The 19,931-nt window shown below is 38.0% G+C and overlaps 1 protein-coding gene across 4 annotated transcripts in view; it reads left to right on the top strand.

Annotated features, from left to right (window-relative positions):
* The window catches only part of CTNNBIP1 (catenin beta interacting protein 1), a 33,697-nt gene that overhangs the window by 10,072 nt on the left and 3,694 nt on the right, over positions 1-19,931 (top strand). For 2 of the 4 annotated variants that reach the window (XM_075027359.1, XM_075027358.1), the window contains 3 exons: positions 6,348-6,437; positions 9,305-9,426; positions 9,890-9,980. In XM_075027359.1, coding sequence (XP_074883460.1) covers positions 9,331-9,426; positions 9,890-9,980 — 187 coding nt within the window. In that variant the 5' untranslated portion in view covers positions 6,348-6,437; positions 9,305-9,330. The remainder of the gene's footprint in view (positions 1-6,347; positions 6,438-9,304; positions 9,427-9,889; positions 9,981-19,931) is intronic. The other 2 variants (XM_075027361.1, XM_075027360.1) reach the window with 1 other exon arrangement.

Raw genomic sequence — 19,931 nt, 5'->3', positions numbered from 1 at the left:
ACATAGGAATGAAGGCCAAAAAAAAACCCCAAACCCCCGTATTTCAATTCTTACCATTCACCTATAAATAGGTAGCTGTTATGAATTCTTCATTGCTGTATCCTTCTAGAGATGGGAATTAATCCAGTCTCCAGCTGCCTCTGACTGAAGGTCATGAGTCAGATAGAATTAGAGGAAAATTTGTAGCAGAATTTTGCAGACTCTGGATCCTGACTTCAGGTTTCAGGCTCCAGCCTGGAAGGTTTTTAGGGCTCTAGCTGTTCTCTGTAAAATGTCATTTGAAAATTAACAAGGCTTAAAGGTGCAGCATCCCCTTGCACTTACAAGCTTCCCAGTATGACCATGTTTTAACCACTGAAGTACTCAATAGTAGAACTGTGGAGGCTAATAGCTTAACCTTGGATAATGATATCATAGAGTTAAAGGGACCTCTTCATGCTGGCTGTTAACTCAATTTGTGTAGTGCAAAGGAAACCTGCAGCGGTTGGTTTTATTCACCATAACTCCTTATCTGAGCTTTTGTAATCCTATCCCATTAATTGAGGTTTTCAGCTGCCTTGAATAGAACCAGCCAAATTCAAGAAAAAAAAATAAATTGTAGCTGAACTAACTCCTGTTGGATTTCTTTTGGCTATAACTGGAAATGATACAAGATATTAAAGAGGTAGTCAGCTGTGACTTACATTTTAAAGAGCTTGCCAGATGGCTGCTGTAAGTAGCCTAAATTATTAAAACCGAATACGTAAAATACTACATTTACTCACAGCTCACTGCTTCCCCCCCACAAATTTAGGCTGTGCAAATTCCTCAGTTTCACTTTGTTTTTTCCCATACCAGTAAAATGTGGATGTTAGGAATTTCAGCATTACAGAGGACTACAGTGTTGGAAGGAATATGTAATTTGAAGGAACAAAAGCTGGTGTTGCTTTCTCATTGCATTAAATAAGCATGTCTTTAAAATTAAATGGGATGCTTCAGTAGTTTGCCTTATGCAAAATTTACAAACATCCCATTTTTTAGTGTCTTTTTTTCTTTTTCTGTTGGGATGTGAGATTTTTTTGGGTGGTTTGTTTTGGGGGGGCGGGGTTAAAGGGATGATGGGAGGGAGTCAGAGTAATTTAGAAGTTCTTTATTATGAACCCATCTGTGGCATTGTCCAGCAGAGAAGACCTTCCAGGTTTTGAATTAATAGGACTATAGGAGGAAGTGAGGGAAATACAGTTACAAATCTGTAATTTTCAGTTGCTGTGTGTTAGAATGCTCCTCTACTGAAAGCATTTGGTTAAAACAGTTCTTGCGGGTGAGCTTGAGTTTCCTTAGGAGCAGTTTCCATGTGTTCGTAAAACAGATTAGTTAAACTGAGTTTGAGTAGAGATTTCTCCTGTCTCGGTTTTTTTTTAAAGAGAAAACATGGTAGCTGATGTTCTAAATCTAGTTAGGGAAAAAAAAAAAAAAAGCGGGGCTAACTGCAAAGGCAATATTTTTTCATTACATACTGTTGTGTCCAGGGTCAGTAATTGAAGAGAAAGCTGGTATGATTCTTTAGTTCAGTTTTTGGGGGAAGGATTATATTGTATTTTCATTATAAACTTTACAGGACAAGTAATAATGTGGAGAGGTAGGGAAGCATCTTTTAATGCTAGTGGAAAAGTTTAAAAATACTTAATCCCCTTCTACTTTGGTAACATACTTGTAAAGTAGCCCAACTGTTTTTCAGTGTAGATGTACCTACGTCTTCTGGTTCCAAACCCACATCCAGTTTACTCTCATCTCTAACTTACTGCCTTGCTAGAAAGTGTAACTTCAGTCTACAGTGTTTTGCATGAAGGTGATAGTCACACTCTTTTGCCAAGGGGACAGGATTGCACATACCCTTTCTGCAGCCAAAGATCGGTTTGGTAGGCAGACAAACAGGGATTGGAACGGGGATGTCAGGCGTGCTTGACTCTGCCCAGTCCACATGTTGGGCCTTGCAAAGCAGAAGGCATTCCTGTGATCCTCACCCAGCCCTTCTGCAGGCAGCATGGGGAATGAAGTGCTGTAGAACAGGACAGTTTTTCCATTTGTTTACTGACCAACCTCGTTTGCTACTTGGGAAAGGGCGGGAATGTTTTTAAACTCAAATTTATTGCTTTGGCAAAGCTGGGCTGGCAATTTTGGCTGAAATATATAGATCTTTCTCATTTATTATTCTGTCTTGTGAATCATTAAAAATAAATGAGAAATAAATTTCATTCCCTACACCTACCAAACAAGGGGAAATTAGGTGACCCAATTATGTCCATTTGCACTGTGTTGGATACAGCAGGACAAGCTTGTAGGATTTAGTTTTTTAACACAGTCTAGTGAAGAATGTAATCATTTCAGACTAAAACTACAGCTTTTGAAATGCACAGGTTAGTCTTTTTTTGTGAGAAAGGAATTGAATAATGGCATTGGAGAGTAGAACTGTGCTTTGCTGCAAAATAGATAAGGTATTGGCAGCCCAAACTTTCCTGTTGGCATTGCACATCTGTCTCACCCTTACCTGGAGAGACCAGTTCCAGACTTGATAGTGCATTCTGTATGGCTTCATCATCAGCCTTTGGCATCTCTTCCTTTAGTGCTAGTAATTCAGGATATGATTACCAGAAATTCAGCTGAGACCCCAGTATTTCTTTGCTTAGGCCATTAAGTATCAACAAACGTGTAACTGGGCTTCTGAATAGCTTTGGCTATTCATTCTTTTCAGTGAACAGCTTTCCAGTTGAGTTCTGTTTAATGCTGTGTGGATTCCTTCAGTCCAGTACATGGCGGTTCTTGTTTTTCTATCTCCTTGTCTGGCTTTTTGTGCTGAAAATACAGATTGAAGTGTTATCGTTCAAGGAATGGTTCTCATATGTAATATAACATAACTGGCAAGAATAGGTAAATAAATTAATTCTGTGTTTTAACTATAAACAGTAGGATTCATTAGTGCTATTGATAAAAGGTTGTTTATAATGTTTGGGATGTGCAAAATTTGGTTTTATCTCTGCTGATCAGCAGACATTCAGCTGCCAGCATCCTGCATTTGGCGTGTTGCATCCTGATGCTGGTTCAGTTTCCTTATGCTGTTGTAATTCAGTGACATGTACTTCAAAAACATGTTTCTTTTCAATTAGTGTGCCTTACATTTTACCATAAAAATCTCATTTAACCTAGCAGTGTTTGGGGAAGCAGCATGATCCCGTACGTGACAGAACCTAAAGTTAAGACTTTGACCTTTTTCCATCTACCATATGGACATCTCTGAACTTGTAAACATTACTTCAATGCTTTTATGTTTTTCTGTATGTTAAAAATACTCATCGTAGCAATCTCTGACCCAAGTGTAAACCATTGTAAGAAAGTAGAATTATTAGGATAGAAGGATAAGGATGGATTGAAACTGCAGTCTTTGTGCTTAGAATAGTTTTCATTTCATTTCCACGGTAAAGGACCTTGCATGGTTTCATCTGTTCTTAAATCCTGGCTGGGAATGTAAGTTTATTTGGACAAGAGGAATTTTGATTGTAAGTTTGAGAAATGGTTTTATGTTCTTGTATTCTGGTGACACCTAAGTTGGAAAGTGTTGAGTTACCTTTTTTTTTTTTTCTCACGCTCATGGGAGTACATGGTATGAGTTAAGCTTTGACAGAACCTCATGACCAGGAGAAAATCTGAATCTTGCTTTCTGTGGTAGAAGTGCTGATTGGTGTGACGAGCCCAAGCAGCTGTTTGTAGTGCCTGGGTAAGTGTAGAGAGGCTTGTGTGAGGATCAAGTGATAGAGAGTCCTGCAGCATTAATAGATTAAATGAAGCAGTCACCACTTCTTTAGACAGAGACAAAAAATTGGAACTGAGCGTAGGCAAAATAAACAATGTTCTGACCTTGCAGGAGTAAAAGGTGGATACAGGTGAGCAAAGAAGCAGAATTCAGAGCTGGTAATTGCAACTGAGGCAAAGAATTACCTGATCTGAAAAATGCTTCAGGGATGGATCATTGTGTAGCACACAGGTCTATTGGGACTCAAGATTGTGGGCAGAACTCGTGCTAGTAGTGATTCAGCTGTTCCTCAGCTGTCTTGCTAAACTCTTTCTCATATTTTGCACTTCTTCCCTCCCACCCTCAAAATACACAGTTGCAAAATATTTTTAGATCTGATTTCTTGGGGTTTGTTAGAGATGAATGTGGAAGTGTTGATGTGTAGTTGAAAATGTTGGAAGTATGAGCTGCTGTTCAGATTAGGTAGGAACAAGTTGGTAGGAGAACTTCTGTGTGGCTTTGGACTGGTCACCAGGCCTTTTAGTCTTACTTTGTTCTCATAGTTTTAGTAAAAAGTAATGAAACTTTTTTTTTTTTTAAACTCCAGTCATTTTTGGATCCTTTAGCAGTAAAGGTGCTTGTTATTCAGAGGATGTGCCCTATGGTTTAGCAGAGAAGTTCTCAAGTTCTGATGCGCAAGCTTTATGTTCCACCTGTGTATTTGTTGTGACAGTGGTGAGGTGAGTTCAGCTGGGGGCAGCCACGTGGATCAGACAAAGACAGTGTGTTTTGGGTGCTGCTGCTGACTTGTAGAGGGGCTAGACTTTTGCTTGAGAAAGTAAAACTGTCGATGATATAAGCCTTCTGGCTGGTCATGAAAATGGCCTGTGGAGGCTGTTTTGGTTCTCAGCTGAATTCCTCTGAATTTATAGGGTTAGGAAAACATTTGATCTCTCTGTTTTCATTTGTATTTGGTATTAAATATAACAAACGCATAGATTGCTATTATTTGCCATTTGGGGTGTGCGTGGGGAATTTTAATGGTAACTGTAAATATGCTGTTACTGTCAGTAGGACAGAAGTGCATCTCAGAAGTGATTACTTCCCATGCTCTAATTCTTTTCTTTAGGAAGGAGTTCCACATTTGTGTGGTGACTATTTGTACAGTGGGGGGGGGGGGGGGGGGGGTGTCTTTGAAGTCCATAGAAATGAGAACAGCAATTAGTTACTGCAAACGGTCCTGTTGTCAATGCTGTACGTAATCTTTCTTGGGACTACATTGCATATTTAGAGGGCAAGAACAGTGAGAACTAATTAGTGAGGTAGGGCTTCAATAATCCTTTCAGAGCAGGCAATTTCTCTTCTCTGGAGAGGTGAAATGACTCTTTTAAGCCATTGATAAAGCTCAGCTGCTTCCAACACGTATTAGTAAGAGACACTAGACAACCTATGGGCAAAGCTAGCAGGTATTTTGGATTCAGTGTTTCCCTGAGGAACCTGGTTTACAGAACAATCAAGTAGCTCTAGCTACTGCAGTTGTGTTTCCTTGCTAGTAATGACATCTGCGTGGGGTGGTGAACAGCCATGAAAGAAATTGAATTGGTCTAGATCTGCATTCACTTGTTGACCACAAAAAAAAAAACCACACACACACACAAAAAAAAAAACCCTATGTTTGGTAAATTTAAGCTGGACCTTTAACAAATGGTGCAGATATGCGTATATTCCCTAATCGGAAGCTCATTAATTAAGTACAGCAACTTATGCTATTAATTCCATTATTCTAGCTGCGATGCTGTCCTGAGTAGCAGGCACTTGCTATTTCATTGCACATTACAGAGGGCTTGAACTGTCACTTCATTTGTGAGATTGAGCTGCTTGCCTTAGAGGCTTATGTGATGGATAGGATGAGTTATAAATTCTTACCATGCCCTGATACCCCGTGTCAGTTGTAAAATATGTTCAGAAATATGTCACAAGTCTTAAAAAAAAAAAAAAAAGTCTGTAACTGTTAGCTGTTGCTGACTGAACAGTGAGGTTGGTCTGAAAAATTCTTCGCAAAGAGATTTCCAGCCCAGCTTTCAAGTGCCAGTCTTGGTAATTGCTATATTCAGATAACATATGCATAGCTGAAAACAACAATTTTGGTCAAAATCAGCATGCTTGACATTTCTCCCTAGTTTTCCTCAAATCTTTGGTAAGCTACGCCTATTTTTTTTATTATTATTTTTTTTACTAGAAGAAATTACATGTCACAACGTTTATTGGTTTTTCCAGGGAGTTGGGTTTTATGCTGAAAGCTTCTTAAAGAATGCAAAGCTTGAATGCATTCCATTCTCAAGTGATTGGGAATGTCATTGGTATGGTTAGGGTGTAAATCTTGCAGATGAAGAATAGCTTGACCTTTAAAAACCTCACACTTTAAAAAGGGTCTACAAACTCCAGACAAGCCTACAGTTTTACGAATTTTGGCTAGACCGTGTTCTGAAGACGACTGTGATTCAAAGCACATTGAATGAAGGGTCTTTCTGGTTTTCAACTTTGTATATTTCTGTAATGCTTTGCTCATTTGTTTTCACAGGGCAGTTTCCTCATACATTTTTTCCAGCTACAATCATTAATCGGGACTGAACACGTGGGTTATCTGATCTTCTGTGGTTTTTAGAAGCAGGTATGTTGGCAGGGAAATCTCTGGTGTTTCATTGGTTGGGGACAGGGGGACCACAGCTTCATCTATGTGCCAGAAAGAATTGTAGGGTTAGGGAAATTCTGCTTAAGTAAGGTTTCATTATGTATAGCATATTAATGTAGCTTTTTTGAGAAAGCAAAATTGATAAGTACTTTGATAAGATTTTTCAGTCCTTCATTTGTAAAGATGGCTTGTGCTGTCTACTGGGCATATACTAGCTTTGTAAGTGGTTTTGGAAGTTTACTGATGTAATATGTGCTGGGTAGTGTTGTCATCCTAAACCGTGTCTTATAAAAGATTTATGTAACAGGAACAGAGGTATGTTAAGGTTTTTCATGCTGGAGTCTCAGTACTGTCTTAAGACTTTTGTCTTTCTACTTTGATGTCATAAAATAGGAAAAGCTATGGTGGCTGAGGCTATCACACAAAATAATTGTGCAGTATATGAAGAACAAAGCACTGTTGCTGTGTAATCTTCATTTAACCTCTTCATACATATATTTTGATAGCTTTTGAGCCATATTGAGTGCTTTTTCCCCTGTGTTGCTTACTAACTTTGTGAAGCATTTGCTGAATGGGCAGGCTTTAGTATTTTTATCCTTCCTGTTAAACAGGTAGCTTCATGATAAATCCATCTTGGCTGAAGTTTACTTTAGAAGCACCAGGTTTAGATAGGAATTTCCATCACCCCTTGTTAAAGTTTGAAAAATTAATAAACAACTGGAAGACTATTATGATGAAAAACAATGAATAATAACATGTATAGACTACAAATTTCTTGTAATATCTGATGTGTAGAGGAATGCTGAAATGTGGTCTTCCTAGCTGGCATGAGGGCAGCCATGGCATTTTCTTGGTGCTTGTGTGTGGTGCCACCTATTGATAGGTATCCCATGCAAATTGTTCCGTTTTTAAACAATAGGTGTGTTACCACATTACGGGTTTTTGCTGTTGTGCTTTTTCTTTTCTAAATTGATTTCCTTGGCTACTGGTACAGCACCTTCCCTCTTCAAGTAACAGTATCTTAAAAAAAAAAAAAGTATGTATTAGTATAATATTAAGAAATAGTCACAACCTTTCAGACTTACTTGGTATCTTGATAAATGTTTATTGTTTTATCAGTCTCTGGGTATGTGTAACTTAATATCTTTTGCTCGCTGTCTTATTTTGTTCATTGTTTTACTATTGACATCACTTGTTAGCACTTAGTAAATTGCACTGTGGAGTATATGCTTAATAACATAATCCAATCTACTTATTTGAATTGACGCTACACAAAATATGGGATCGTTTTATTACCCCTTTAGAAAGCACTTTGCTGATTATAGCAAAAAAAGATAATCACCTTGCACATTTACAGGCTGCAGGCTTCTAAGCAGAATCATCTATGGCAAATCAGCATAATGCAAATCTTCCCACTGGAAACTTAGTCAAGTAGGACTGGTGATATAGCTTTCTGCACCTTTTACTACTGTTATCTTCATGCTAAGTAATGTGGGTGGTAAAGCCTATCCCAGCAGCTGCTACTTCAGTTTGCATTACTTCTGACTCACTCAGGAGGGCCTATGTGTAATTTTAAACTGTTTCCACACCCAGATTACTTTCCCTTAAAAGTAATAATGAAAATAAAGTGAGGGGAGAGGTTGGTAATGACTTCAGGAAAACATTACATGGAAAACAGGGTATTTGAACCTGCTGTGATACAGTCTTCACTAAGCATGCCTCCTATGTAGTGTATTCCCTTGGTTACTAAGTTTTGGGCAAGCAGATTTAAAGCTCAGTATAGGACCAGACCCAGTTCTGTGAGTGAAAACTAGTTGGAGAACTGTTCTGGAGCTACTTCTCGAAGCTGTGCATGGTGGAAGAGTGTCTGGCTTACACCTCCATCCACAGATTCTTTAGTGGGGATTATGTTTCTCCTACGCACAACTTCTAAGAGGTTAGTTTGGTTTGTTATGCTGCTGTCCTAGTGTATTATTTGAAGCACCATTATTTTCGAAATTTGAAGTTAAGGTTTTTACTGTTGTTGACTTAAACATGCTCCAAGATAATTTTTAATAGCAGGTGGAGAGTATGCCTGAACATTTTTTTTGGTCTTGGTAAACACCCTATTGTACTTAAATAATTACCAGATACTCAGACAACAAAGTATAATCATGCTCTGCGCTATACAATTTAGATAGCATAGTCTGTTTATTCCATAACATAATTATTTTTTAATAAAATAGAAAAGCAAAACTTTGCTTTTAAATGATACAAGAAAGGATGATAAACTCTACTCCTTCCCTGCTCCTCTTAGCTCTTTGTTCTTGCCAAAACCATTTAATAAATTTTATTAATTTTTATAGAAGTGCAGTAGCCTTTTTTATATGATGTAAAATGGAAAAAAGAAAGAAGAGAGGAGAAAGACTTAAGAGTTTAGATTTCATCCAGCTTTTGTTTAGCCATTGCAGGCTTGATGGCAGTGCATTCTGCAACCTGTTTTCATACTGGTTGTGCTTATTTACGGGAAAAAAAACCAAAACCACAGACTCTCCTGTCAGGGAGATTCTTTCATCTAGTTATTAGAATTCTCTTTTTCTACTCATGCAGTAATGTAACAACAGATAATGAGCTAGTAGGGATGTGAACATCAGCCTCTTTGAATGTTTGAGTTGCCTGTGTAAGGCCCAATTTAGCTGTTCAAATTTTTAAGGCTTTCCCCAATCAAGTGATGCGATTCCTTACTCTCCCAGACTATTAAGTGGTCTACCCACTGACAAAAAACAGGTATTTTGGAAGTTAAACTTTTCCGATTATTACTATTATACCCTATTACCTATTTTACTTTGTCTTTTTCTGATCTTCAGGAAATCCAGGAGCTGGCAGGAGGGGAATGAACCGTGAGGGTGTCCCCGGAAAGAGTCCGGAGGAGATGTATATTCAGCAGAAAGTGAGAGTCCTCCTCATGCTGAGGAAGATGGGATCAAATGTAAGATGCACTGTCACAGCCCATATTTCGTGGCTTGCCAGTCAATTTTGTAGTACTGGGATAGTGCTTACTGAGGCGGGCAGGTGATGGTCGGGTTTTATCACTGAATTGTTTTAGCTGTCATTGATTTAACCATTATCTGCACAATGGATTTTTGCTTAAATATTATGAGGGTAAATCTGAGCATCTGATCATTTCTCTATATAAAGTTTTTCATTATTGGAAAACCAGCAAAATAAAGCAACTGTTTTAAGGCAACTTTGAATCTCTCCATGAATGCATGATGTACCAGTTTGCTGCTGTGTCCTTGTCGATGGTAATACTTTGCACAAATAACAGTTGATTCAACTGTTGAAGAGTAGAATAGAGGCCACTGTCATGTTTCTTATTGGGAAGTGGGCGATAATATCTTCAGTCTTTCCTCATTTTCCTTTTTGCTGACTGACTCTTTGTACATTTCCAGCTGACTGCTAGTGAAGAGGAGTTCTTGCGCACGTATGCAGGTGTAGTGAATAGCCAACTTAGCCAGCTTCCTCAACACTCAATTGATCAGGGTGAGTACTGGATTTGTTTGCCTTGTGTTTATTTAATCTGTGAGAACATTGTCAGAAAATACCAGATGTAGGTTCCTGTATTTCTGTAATAATAGGCCACCTACTTAAACCCATCCTGCAATCTGGGATATGCAAGTCATTGCCTGCTATAATCTTTGGAAGAGAACTAGAGTGTACTGTTCAACAGGTGGTTTTATTTTAACAGGTAAAGTCAGTCTTGGCTATATATAAGATTCGTTAGGATGAAGAGCATTGTTAAACATTTTATTCTCCATGATGATAACTCAAAACATTGATGGCCAAAGTCTTGTGAGCTAAATGCATATATATAGCTTCCTACTCTATGTAATACATAAAATAGAAATAAATTTTAACCTGATTGATTTTTTGCTATAGGTGAGTTTGAATTCAGATATACATAGGACCCTCTAGTTCTGAGTGTGTCTTAACTGCATTCAGTATGGATCCTCTGCATAAGATGACTTTAATCTAAATTTTTATATTTATTCTTAACCTGGACATCTGTGCTTAAAAAGGAACAAGGCTGGGGATGGCAAGCACTTTCTTTGTACGCTTCAGACTGGGAGTTTTATAACAAAATAAAATATAAAGTAGATACAGATTTCTAAGGTACAAAAGCAATTTGTTATGCATCTGATAATGTAGTTACTATGACTCTAGTTGCTTGATAACGCTTTTATCACAAAATAAAATGGAATCATCTAACAACATCTTTTGGTTTTCATATTTCCATGAATGTGGAAGTGCAATGTTACTATTTCAGCAGAGTAAGAGGGAAAGTTTACCAATAGGAGGAATTTGTTTCCCATTGCATTTCTTTAATTTGAACAACGTAATTAATTCCCAGACAGGGGTAGTAGACATGAAATAAGTTTACAAATCTGCTTTGGTTTGTTTAGATTCCCTTTAAGGGGATGAAGTACGTGCTGCTTTTGTAAATTCTTCGCAGAAGTCTTGGTAAACAATTGTGTGGCGCTACTCTGAATCTACTGATCTCTTCTGAACCTGAATGTTTCTTTCTGATTATTTTTTTATCCTCCCCTTCATAGGCCTCATGCCAGATCACATTCATAATGTAGAATTTGGTACTGAAGGAAAATTTTAAGACTCGTATGCCAGAAAGAACTGAGTTGAGCAGAAATTTAATATAGATCTAAGACATTTAGAAAACCATTAGAAACACAACCTGCACAAACTTGCTCTTCATTTTTTAAGCCTGTGTGTTCATTCCTCACATAGCTGGGGGATTGATGGAGATAGATATACTCGTATATTTTGGCTGAGAATTCTTAAACTTTTCTGCCAGTCTAAAGCAAAAATTTGCCAGCTTCTCATCAAAAACTGAGGTAGACATATTCAGTTCAGAAAGACTGTTTTAGCTGAAGTTGGCATTTTTCAGCATTATCCCTAAAGTAGTTACATTTCTCACAATGAAAATAAATGCTGAATTACCTGCACTTTGGCAAAGAAGAGAGAATAAAAACAGAAGTCCAGCTGGGGGGACACAGATACTTCATATAGCTGTGCTCCTGCACAGCTTGATCTAACTTTCTTGTCTAAACTGTTTGGTTTTATTATATGTAAAATTATATTTTCTCACTTTGCAGAGGGCTTTGGAGACTCAAAAAGTTCAATTTTGACTTAACTTAAATGTACTCAGAAGAGAGACCAACAGTTACTTAGTCTGCTTCTAGACTCAGTAATCACGCAATACAGGAAATGGAAGAGCTTCATACATTGTTCAAAATGTTGTCTTTGTCCCATATTTGAACAGATGCTAACTGATTTCTCTGTCATCATTTTCTTAAAGTCCTCGAAGATTCTTAAAACTTTGTCCATATGGAAGTGAAGTCTTTCCTGTTGATGCTTGCTTTGTTCTAATCTGAGACACTGCTGTCTTTCCTGGGAGATTTGACCCCACAATCTATCTTTGATCCTCCCAAGTTATAATTAAGCTGGTGGTCTGACCATTAAGATTTTTCTTGGTAGGGGAAAAAAGAACAAAGAAAGAAAATAGTTAAATATTTAGAGAAGTGGGAAAGGATGTTGGTTCTTTTCATATGCAGATATGCCAATTCTCCAAATTAAGTAGTGAGTAGCATGAAGAACAAATGAAAACGAGGAAACCTAGCCAAGTACTTTTTCCTTTGGAGAAAGATGAAGCTGTAGTGTGCTGTATAGACATAAGCAACTATAATTTATTGCTCAGGACTTTGATTTCTTAGAAATCTCTCCAGATTTCTAACAGTCAGTTATGATAATGTTGCTCGTTGCTGTTAGGTGTGGTGGCTCACGCAGCAGGAATCAGTGCGGTCTGTCTGTACTTTTTGCTGTATTCTGACGTTAGTGAAACAGGAAGGGTCGAATATGAAAGTATTGGAAATAGAGAATACAAATTGCATATAGGTGTCCAATTTGCCATCCTAATGAAGATTCCATCTCCACTAGATGGCATTATCTTGTGCTGAAAAACCCTGTCCCAAGTCCACATGCTGAGGTACTTAAATGTTTCGTGTTCTTCAAGATGCCTTAAAGGAATTTTCTTCCCTGCTGTTCTGCTGTTTTCATTGAATCTCCTCTAGAGGATTTTTTTTTTCCTTTATGCAACTTGCCTTACACAACAATTAAAAGGTATGTTATTTAAGGAGTAACTTACAAAGAGTTAGTATGTTAGTGGATTTCACAATCTTTTCTTCCAATAGTAAGACAGACTGCTCTCAGCCTAACTTGTCCCAGACCTATCTTTAGAGTCCTTTTCCTCCGGCAGGCACGCAAAAGACAGAAAGCTGATTTCATACCCCCGTTTTGTTCCAGAAAAGGGAATCACATTCATGGCCTTAGCACTCTAAAAGCTTTGTTATAGACCTGTACATTTTTGTGTCACTTAAAAATGCTGTAGTCTGGCTCCAGAATTACAGGAAGGTCTTTTTTTTTGAGAAGACTATAGAGGATGGATGGCCTAGAATTTTGTAAGTGTATCACAGTCTCTATTACATTTTTTATGCTTTTCTTTGTTGTACATCCATGAAATATTGCCTTAGAATAGCTGGTTGGTGGCGTCACAGTAATTACCTGAGGTAGGACTGCTGAGCTTATCACTGTGTGGTGCTCAGTACTATGGTTTCTGATAAAGATTTGTCAACTTCTTTGTCGAGTCTATTTGTTTGACCACAGGGAGTCACTGCAACCTATGTGACCAATATGTATTTTCAGCAATGTGACAGTGCATTGAAAAAAGAAGTTTACACTTGTCACTGTTGAATTCAGGTGCTTGTGCCGTAAACCTTCAGTGAGCCACTATTTATAACAATATCTCTGACATTTAAAGTTCCTCCATGATACTCTGCTTTCTGGCTGAGGATTCAGCAATAGAAGTTAATTGCTAATTTTGATCAAGAAGCATCTTAGAATACCCCTGTAATTTTTAAGCAAGGCTGAAGTCTAAGACTCCCCTTCAGTTTGTGCTTATCTTTATAGGAAGAGGAGAAATTAAACTCTTTTATCTTTCTATTTGCTGTCTTGCTTTCAGAAGAAATTCACCAGTTCAGACATACAAAATCACTGTGTTGTAGGATTGTTTACAGATCTCCTTTTACATTTGAAAGGTACATTCGGAACACCTTCACTCATGAAGCATCTGCATTGTATACTGTTGAAGGGTATCTTGTTTTCCTGACAGGGAGCTTAAAGTTATTCTGATTGCAATACTGAATATCTTTGTGTAAATCAGGTAATGATGAAATATGTCCAGGGCTCTCTAATGTGCTGTAGCAGATATCAAATTGAAATTATTGCAAATCTTTCTAATGTGTGTTGTAAACATTTTACGTTCATAGCCGCAATATATATTAGAGCAATAGATCTGTGAAGGGATCTTGAATGACCAGAACGTGTACTCCGGTCTTAAAATATTATATTTTTTATATATATATATTTTTTTTTTTTTTAGTTCCAGCTCTATTTGGCCTTTCTTTTCAGTGTATTCCAGAATCTCAGGAAGTGCTTAGTCCCTCAGTGTATTGACTTTGATACACTTCTCTAGAGGTGCAGTTTTCCTAACACGGACAACAGTCCACCAAGAGCAAGTAACATGTAGGCAATTCAGATGTCTGGATTCTGCTCATAGCTTGATATTTTAGCTATTTTTATTAACTCTTTGGCCTGTTCACCCATTCTTTTCTTCAGCTGATCTGGACAATTGTGTTGCATCTGTGGCAGTTATGAGGCTTATCTGATGTATTAGAAATACTTTATTATCCATTGAAAGATGAACTGCTAGCAGAGGGGATGAGATCTCAGTAACCCAGAAAAGCCTGAGTTACAGTTATAAAACTCCAAGCTGAAGTACTTAATACTTAGTATTGATTAAGGAACTAAATGTTAAAGTCATGCTCACATTTTTTTATAACCATTTTATTTTTTGATCATTGCTGTAATGTTGTTAACACCTATGTGAAAGTGCAAAATATAGAGCATTTTTCTTTACTCAAGGAGCTTTTTAGCTAACATCTGTGGGTTGTTTGTTGATTTTGTTTTTATGGCTGCAAGAATAACTGAGGAACCCAAAGGCATCTGTGTTCAACTTGTGTATATGCTAGAGAGTAGATGTAATCATGAGCTGTTTTGAGATATAAACACATTAGTCGTCTTCCCTGCATTGCAGCAAGAACTAATGCAGCTCAGACTCATTAGGTTTCTTGAGCTCAAAATGATGAAGTTAAGGCTTTCTCACATATTTTTAATACAAGCAAAATGCCTCTCAGGAGGTTATATGCACAGAAGTACCTCATGCATAAAAAAACATTTCCTGTTTCCGAGTTGCTTAAATTTCTAAATAGTAGGCTAGCACTTGGCTTTCTTAAGTCACTGTTCTGGTAAATCTCTAAATGGAAGCTGCGCAGCTAGTAAGCATGATATGTGAATTATACTAAGACCTTGGTGATTACAGCTCTGTTGTTCCTATAGCAACAGGAGTGTCGTGCTGGTTTTTGAAGAAAGCTGGTCCCTTGGGGAGGGCAAAGCTGAGATGCAAACACATGCCTAGGCTAGGTTAGACGCGTTTTCTGGATGGTAGGGTGTTAAAAATGAACCCAGGCTGCTTGTGGAGTTAGGAGGGGGACCATGCTCACGAAATATCAGACAGTGGTGGAGAAATGGAGATAGCACTCTTCTCAGCGTAGTTTTATTCTTTTGAACACAATGCTTGGTTTAATGTGCTCCTCCTCTCAGCAGTGCATGTTGTATTTCTAGAATGCCAGACTAGGATACTAATACTGGGAATTTCAGAGAAAAGTTAGTGTTTAGAAGATAGTTGCTGGAATGTGATTGAGGAAATGTGTGTATACAAAGATCTTGAGGGAAGTAAAGAATTTATTTTTATTTTTTGTATTTGGCAGCCTTCAGATATTCATGACAGGCTTAACCTTCTGATCTCTAAAGGCTTTGGGGGTTTAATTAATTTTGCAGGTGACTACAAACAAATCAGGTGTATGTATCTACTCATCATTCAAAGAACACTTGGAAACAGCAGCTGTTAGATGTGCCAGTTAGCATCTTCCTTTGTGTTAAGGTAGTGTGGTTTTAATCCGGCTTGTACTTGTACCCTACTGGCTTGATATCACTGTAGCTGAGTACTTGCTGTGGAAGGCATTAACTTCAGTCATCTTGTGAAATTTTCTGAAACTTAGGTGAACTGATTAGCAGTTGCGTGTGCTGAGCTCAGTGGATATCCACAGTCTTTACTGCTGTGCAGTAAAGTCATTTGACCTTCAGATCATCTTGGCTTGCTAAGACTGAAGTCCAAGTGGTGTAAAAGAACTACTAAATTCAGCAGTCCAAACAACTGCAATTGCAGCAGGATTTTTTGAAAGTTAGTGGGGTAAGACTGTCACTATTGCTTTTTAAGATAGGACATAGGCCTACCAGTTAATTATTGTTAATTTCTAGGAAGGATGAGGGTGAGAAAGTGTAAGGCAGGAGCGGGAGAAGTATTTGCATGTCTGAAAGCGTGGCAGTTAATGCTTTGCTCATGAAAGAAGATGGGGAATGTTTTGTTGGGTGTATGTAAGTCTCTATTTCAGTGTAGAAACGTGTACCAGAAAAGGGACAGCTGTGGAGAGAGAAGTTGTACGTATAGAGTGTAGAAGGTCAGGTATAAATGTGTCTTTCTCATTGTTCTATACATTAATTACTGGAAGTGCAAAGCTCAGTGAAGGATGTGCTAAAAGTAAACATGGTTCACCGTCCTATTGTCTTAGTTGCAGGCTTTTGGCAAGGTGCAGCTTAACTTTATAACCTGTGCTCTGCTTTTAAAATTATTATTTTTTACTTGATTAGAAAGAAAACATCCGTTGTGGGAGCCAAGTGGGACTGCAGCAGAAGCTCTATTCACTAGCACTCTAATCCCTGCTTTCCTTTCACCACATAGAAACCCCTGCTCTATTCTCTGGGAATGTTTGTATTTGTACATGAACACTGGCGGCTGTAGAATTGCTTAATGAGCAGACTTGTTAGATTGGTTTCATTTAGCTCTGGATAGTTGGGGTTGTAGGACTGGACTTGAACAAAACCTGCTTTTGTGCTGAGAAATGTGGATGTGGGTGACCTTTTTCTGGACAAATGTCACCCAGGTTTTTTTGCTACAGGACATCTTCGGAAGTAATCATGCTCTGTAAGTGGCTTCTGGAAAGTTGAAAGCACTGATGAGAGTATCCCTTCCATTTGCATACTGTGCTTTTACCCTTACTGGAGTGCAGCAGAGAAGTTTTCCTTTCTGTTTTCAGATTGTCGAAATGCTCAGCTAAAACCCATAGGACTTACTGCCCTTCGAGAGGTTGTGGCATTGTTATAACTAACTACTCGCTTTACGGACATGAAGGTATCTTCCCTCTTTGCGAGTCCCCTGAACAAACTGGTTCTGCATCTGGGAAATACTATTGCCTTTCATATCCCAGCCAGGAGTGATGGTGCTCGTGAAGAATGGAGACGTGCTGAATAACAAACTATCTCTTTTGTTAGTGAATATAAAATAAGGCGATGAGGTGCGATACCCAGAGGGCAGTGATACTTGTGTTGAAAGTGACTGGGCTGACATTCTCTGGCAACCATAGGTTTTGGTGTGAAGTAGAAGGTCCTGTTCGTGCTAGCATCAGATTTGGTAGCCTGCAAGAGCTTCTTAGTGGCTGCTTGGACAAAGGATGTCTTCCTTTTTGTAATACTGTATCACCGCAGTAAGGATAAAATTGGATCTTTAATGTGGGAATAAAAGAAATCAGCATAGGCTTGAGTCTTTACTGCAAGATGTTGTTCTGTTGGGTGTTGTGCCCTCGGGTTACCCACCCACCTACTTGTCTACCTGGAAGGTGGTATTATCTTTTATTTGATAGGTCAAATTGCCTTTTTAAAGGCAATTGCTTGAGGCTCTTGCAAATGCTGGGTTACATGCAATTCCTGCAAATGAAAACATTGGCAGCTCTATCAAATAACAAAAGGAACTGAGGAGGGAGCAGGAAATAAAACTGTTCAGAATTGTGAATAAAATCCATTCTTTACTAATCTTGTTTAAAACATGGGATATAGAAATATATCACTTCTAATCTTTATCTTCCTTTCCAAAATGAATAGCTTTTGCCACCTTCTGTTCATTCCTGTATATTGTTTTGCTGCTCCCTGGTGTTTTGGTGGAACTTTCTAACTTTGTATTGCCATCAGATTTCATTAGTGTATGACTACTTTTCTGTTCCAGGATCATTTATGAAGGTATTAAGTAAAATTGGTGCAAAGGCCAACTGTTGAGAAAGTGCAGTTGTAATCTCCTTTCCAGCCCAATGATTATCCTTTCAGACATAATTCATAATCTTCTCTTAATGAATTGTTTACCTACCTTGGGTTTTGTACTGATTGCCTATCTTAATTTAAAAAGTACCATATGGGAAGCTATGTATTATAAAGTGCTAAACAACATCAGAGAGGGAGCATGCTTTTTGATGATGTTATGATAAAAAACACCATATGCACTTTGTTCATGATTTTAGGTAACTTTAAAATTGTAGTTATCGTAATTACGTTGGTGGTAAAACATGGGTACTGCACACTGACTATGCAGTTAGCTTTGGCTGTGAAAGACCAAAACCTTGAATTCTAGACCCATTGTCCATCTACTGTCCTACTTCTTTCTTTAGGATGCATGTAATAATAATTCAATAATGCTATAGGTATTCAAGTATTTTTCATACTTTTACACTGTATTCTTTGTTGTATTCATGCTTTTTTCTTCCAAATAGAACACTGTTTTAAAATGTGGCTTTTTCTGTTTTCCTGTTTTATTGACAAGCTGTATTTCTTGTACTCCCTTCTTTTTTTCCTATTCAAAGTCCAAGCAAATGGCAAGTTATCAGAAGTTCATATTGACAGTGGCACTGGTATTGAAGCTGTGCCAGGTGGGCCTAGAAAATTGGAACAGGAGCTAGCTGAGTGTGAACCTGCTCTTCAGCGATAGCTATTTTGATTGTGAAAGCCAAAAAGAACTGCAGAATTCCCAGCATCCTTTGTGCCAAAAGCTATTTCTGCTCATCATGTGTTTTAAACGGCTGTGTGCTCGGCACAGTAGGCTGTGTATAGGAACAGTGCCGAAAGCTGGAATTGTTCGGGACAGACAGAAATATTGACCTGTGTATTTATGGGGTTGCATGATTATCTGGATTGAAATTTCCTTTCCTGCATGAAACTTGTAAGGATGCTTGTAAGAATTTTTTTCCTGTTTAAGACTGTAGAAAGGGGACACCCCAGGAAAACAATCAACATCTGTTAAGTAATCCAGCTCATCTCTTGTGCTAATGTGACATCATCTGTGATTTTGCGGTTGCTAGGCTACTCCAGCTGCTCTGGACTTGCATAGCAAAGCCTCCTCGACTTTAAAGGAGGATGCACGTAAAATACAGCGGCATAGGTTGTGCTTTATGTGCGCTTGCTTTCTTGGTGCTTCAAAGCGTCATTACTCCCTCCTCTTTTTAGCATAGAAGTGTTTTTCAGAATCCTTGCAAATAAAATCCTTCTTTTTGTAGAGGCTAGTAGTTCTTATGCATTTAAAAAAAAAAAAAATCAACATGGCAACTTGTTAATTCAAAGCTGGATCCTAGTGCTATGTATCATTTATGTTTTGATGAAGGAAAAAACAGTTTGTGGATGAGATTAAAAGGGAGATGACTGCAGGGCTTCTGAGTGTTTGCAAGAGGCTGCATCAGAGCAGTTTTTGATGTAGTTCTACAAGATAGGGGTCCTACATATAAAAAACCAACTACTGCTTGGTCCTTAATATTTCCTCCTTTGAGTACATATAACAAATAAATTGTGAAGTGTATAAAAATAAATGTAGTTGCATTTCATAAGCATTGATTTAGTTTTTAAGATATTAGCAAGGGGAATTTACAACCTTCTCTTCTCCCCCCTTTTTTGGCCACTTTTCCTTCTATATTGCAGCTAAAGAGCAAATTAGATAACTGAGAAATGGAATTCATATAACTATAACAGATGAGGAATTTTTATTAGTCCTCTTTCTTTTACCTTGTATGCAGGTGTATAAGCAGAAGTTGCTTGGGGCACAAAGATGAAAACTGTTTCTTGATATGCCTCAAGTAAAAGACTGGATAATCTTTACATGCTGATGCTCCATTCAAGTTGAATTTGAACTTTCCAAACCCCAGTAAAAGAATTCAGTAGCTGATCAGTTACCTGAATGGGGACAGGCAGTCGGTGTTGCTTTTGGCATTTGCTAGTTTGTTGTCTAATCCTTTAATAGAAGCTTTGAAGAAAAATTTATTAAGCAAAATTATCGCAAGCAGACCAAATTAATTAATGAAGGCCAAAATGGTCATTGTGAGTCATCTGTTGCACTTAAACACTTAAGATCATTTGAATGGAGGAAATAATTTT

The sequence above is a fragment of the Buteo buteo genome, chromosome 5 (assembly GCF_964188355.1).
Source record: "Buteo buteo chromosome 5, bButBut1.hap1.1, whole genome shotgun sequence".
Lineage (NCBI taxonomy): Eukaryota > Metazoa > Chordata > Aves > Accipitriformes > Accipitridae > Buteo > Buteo buteo.
This window is presented reverse-complemented; position numbering and strand designations above follow the sequence as displayed.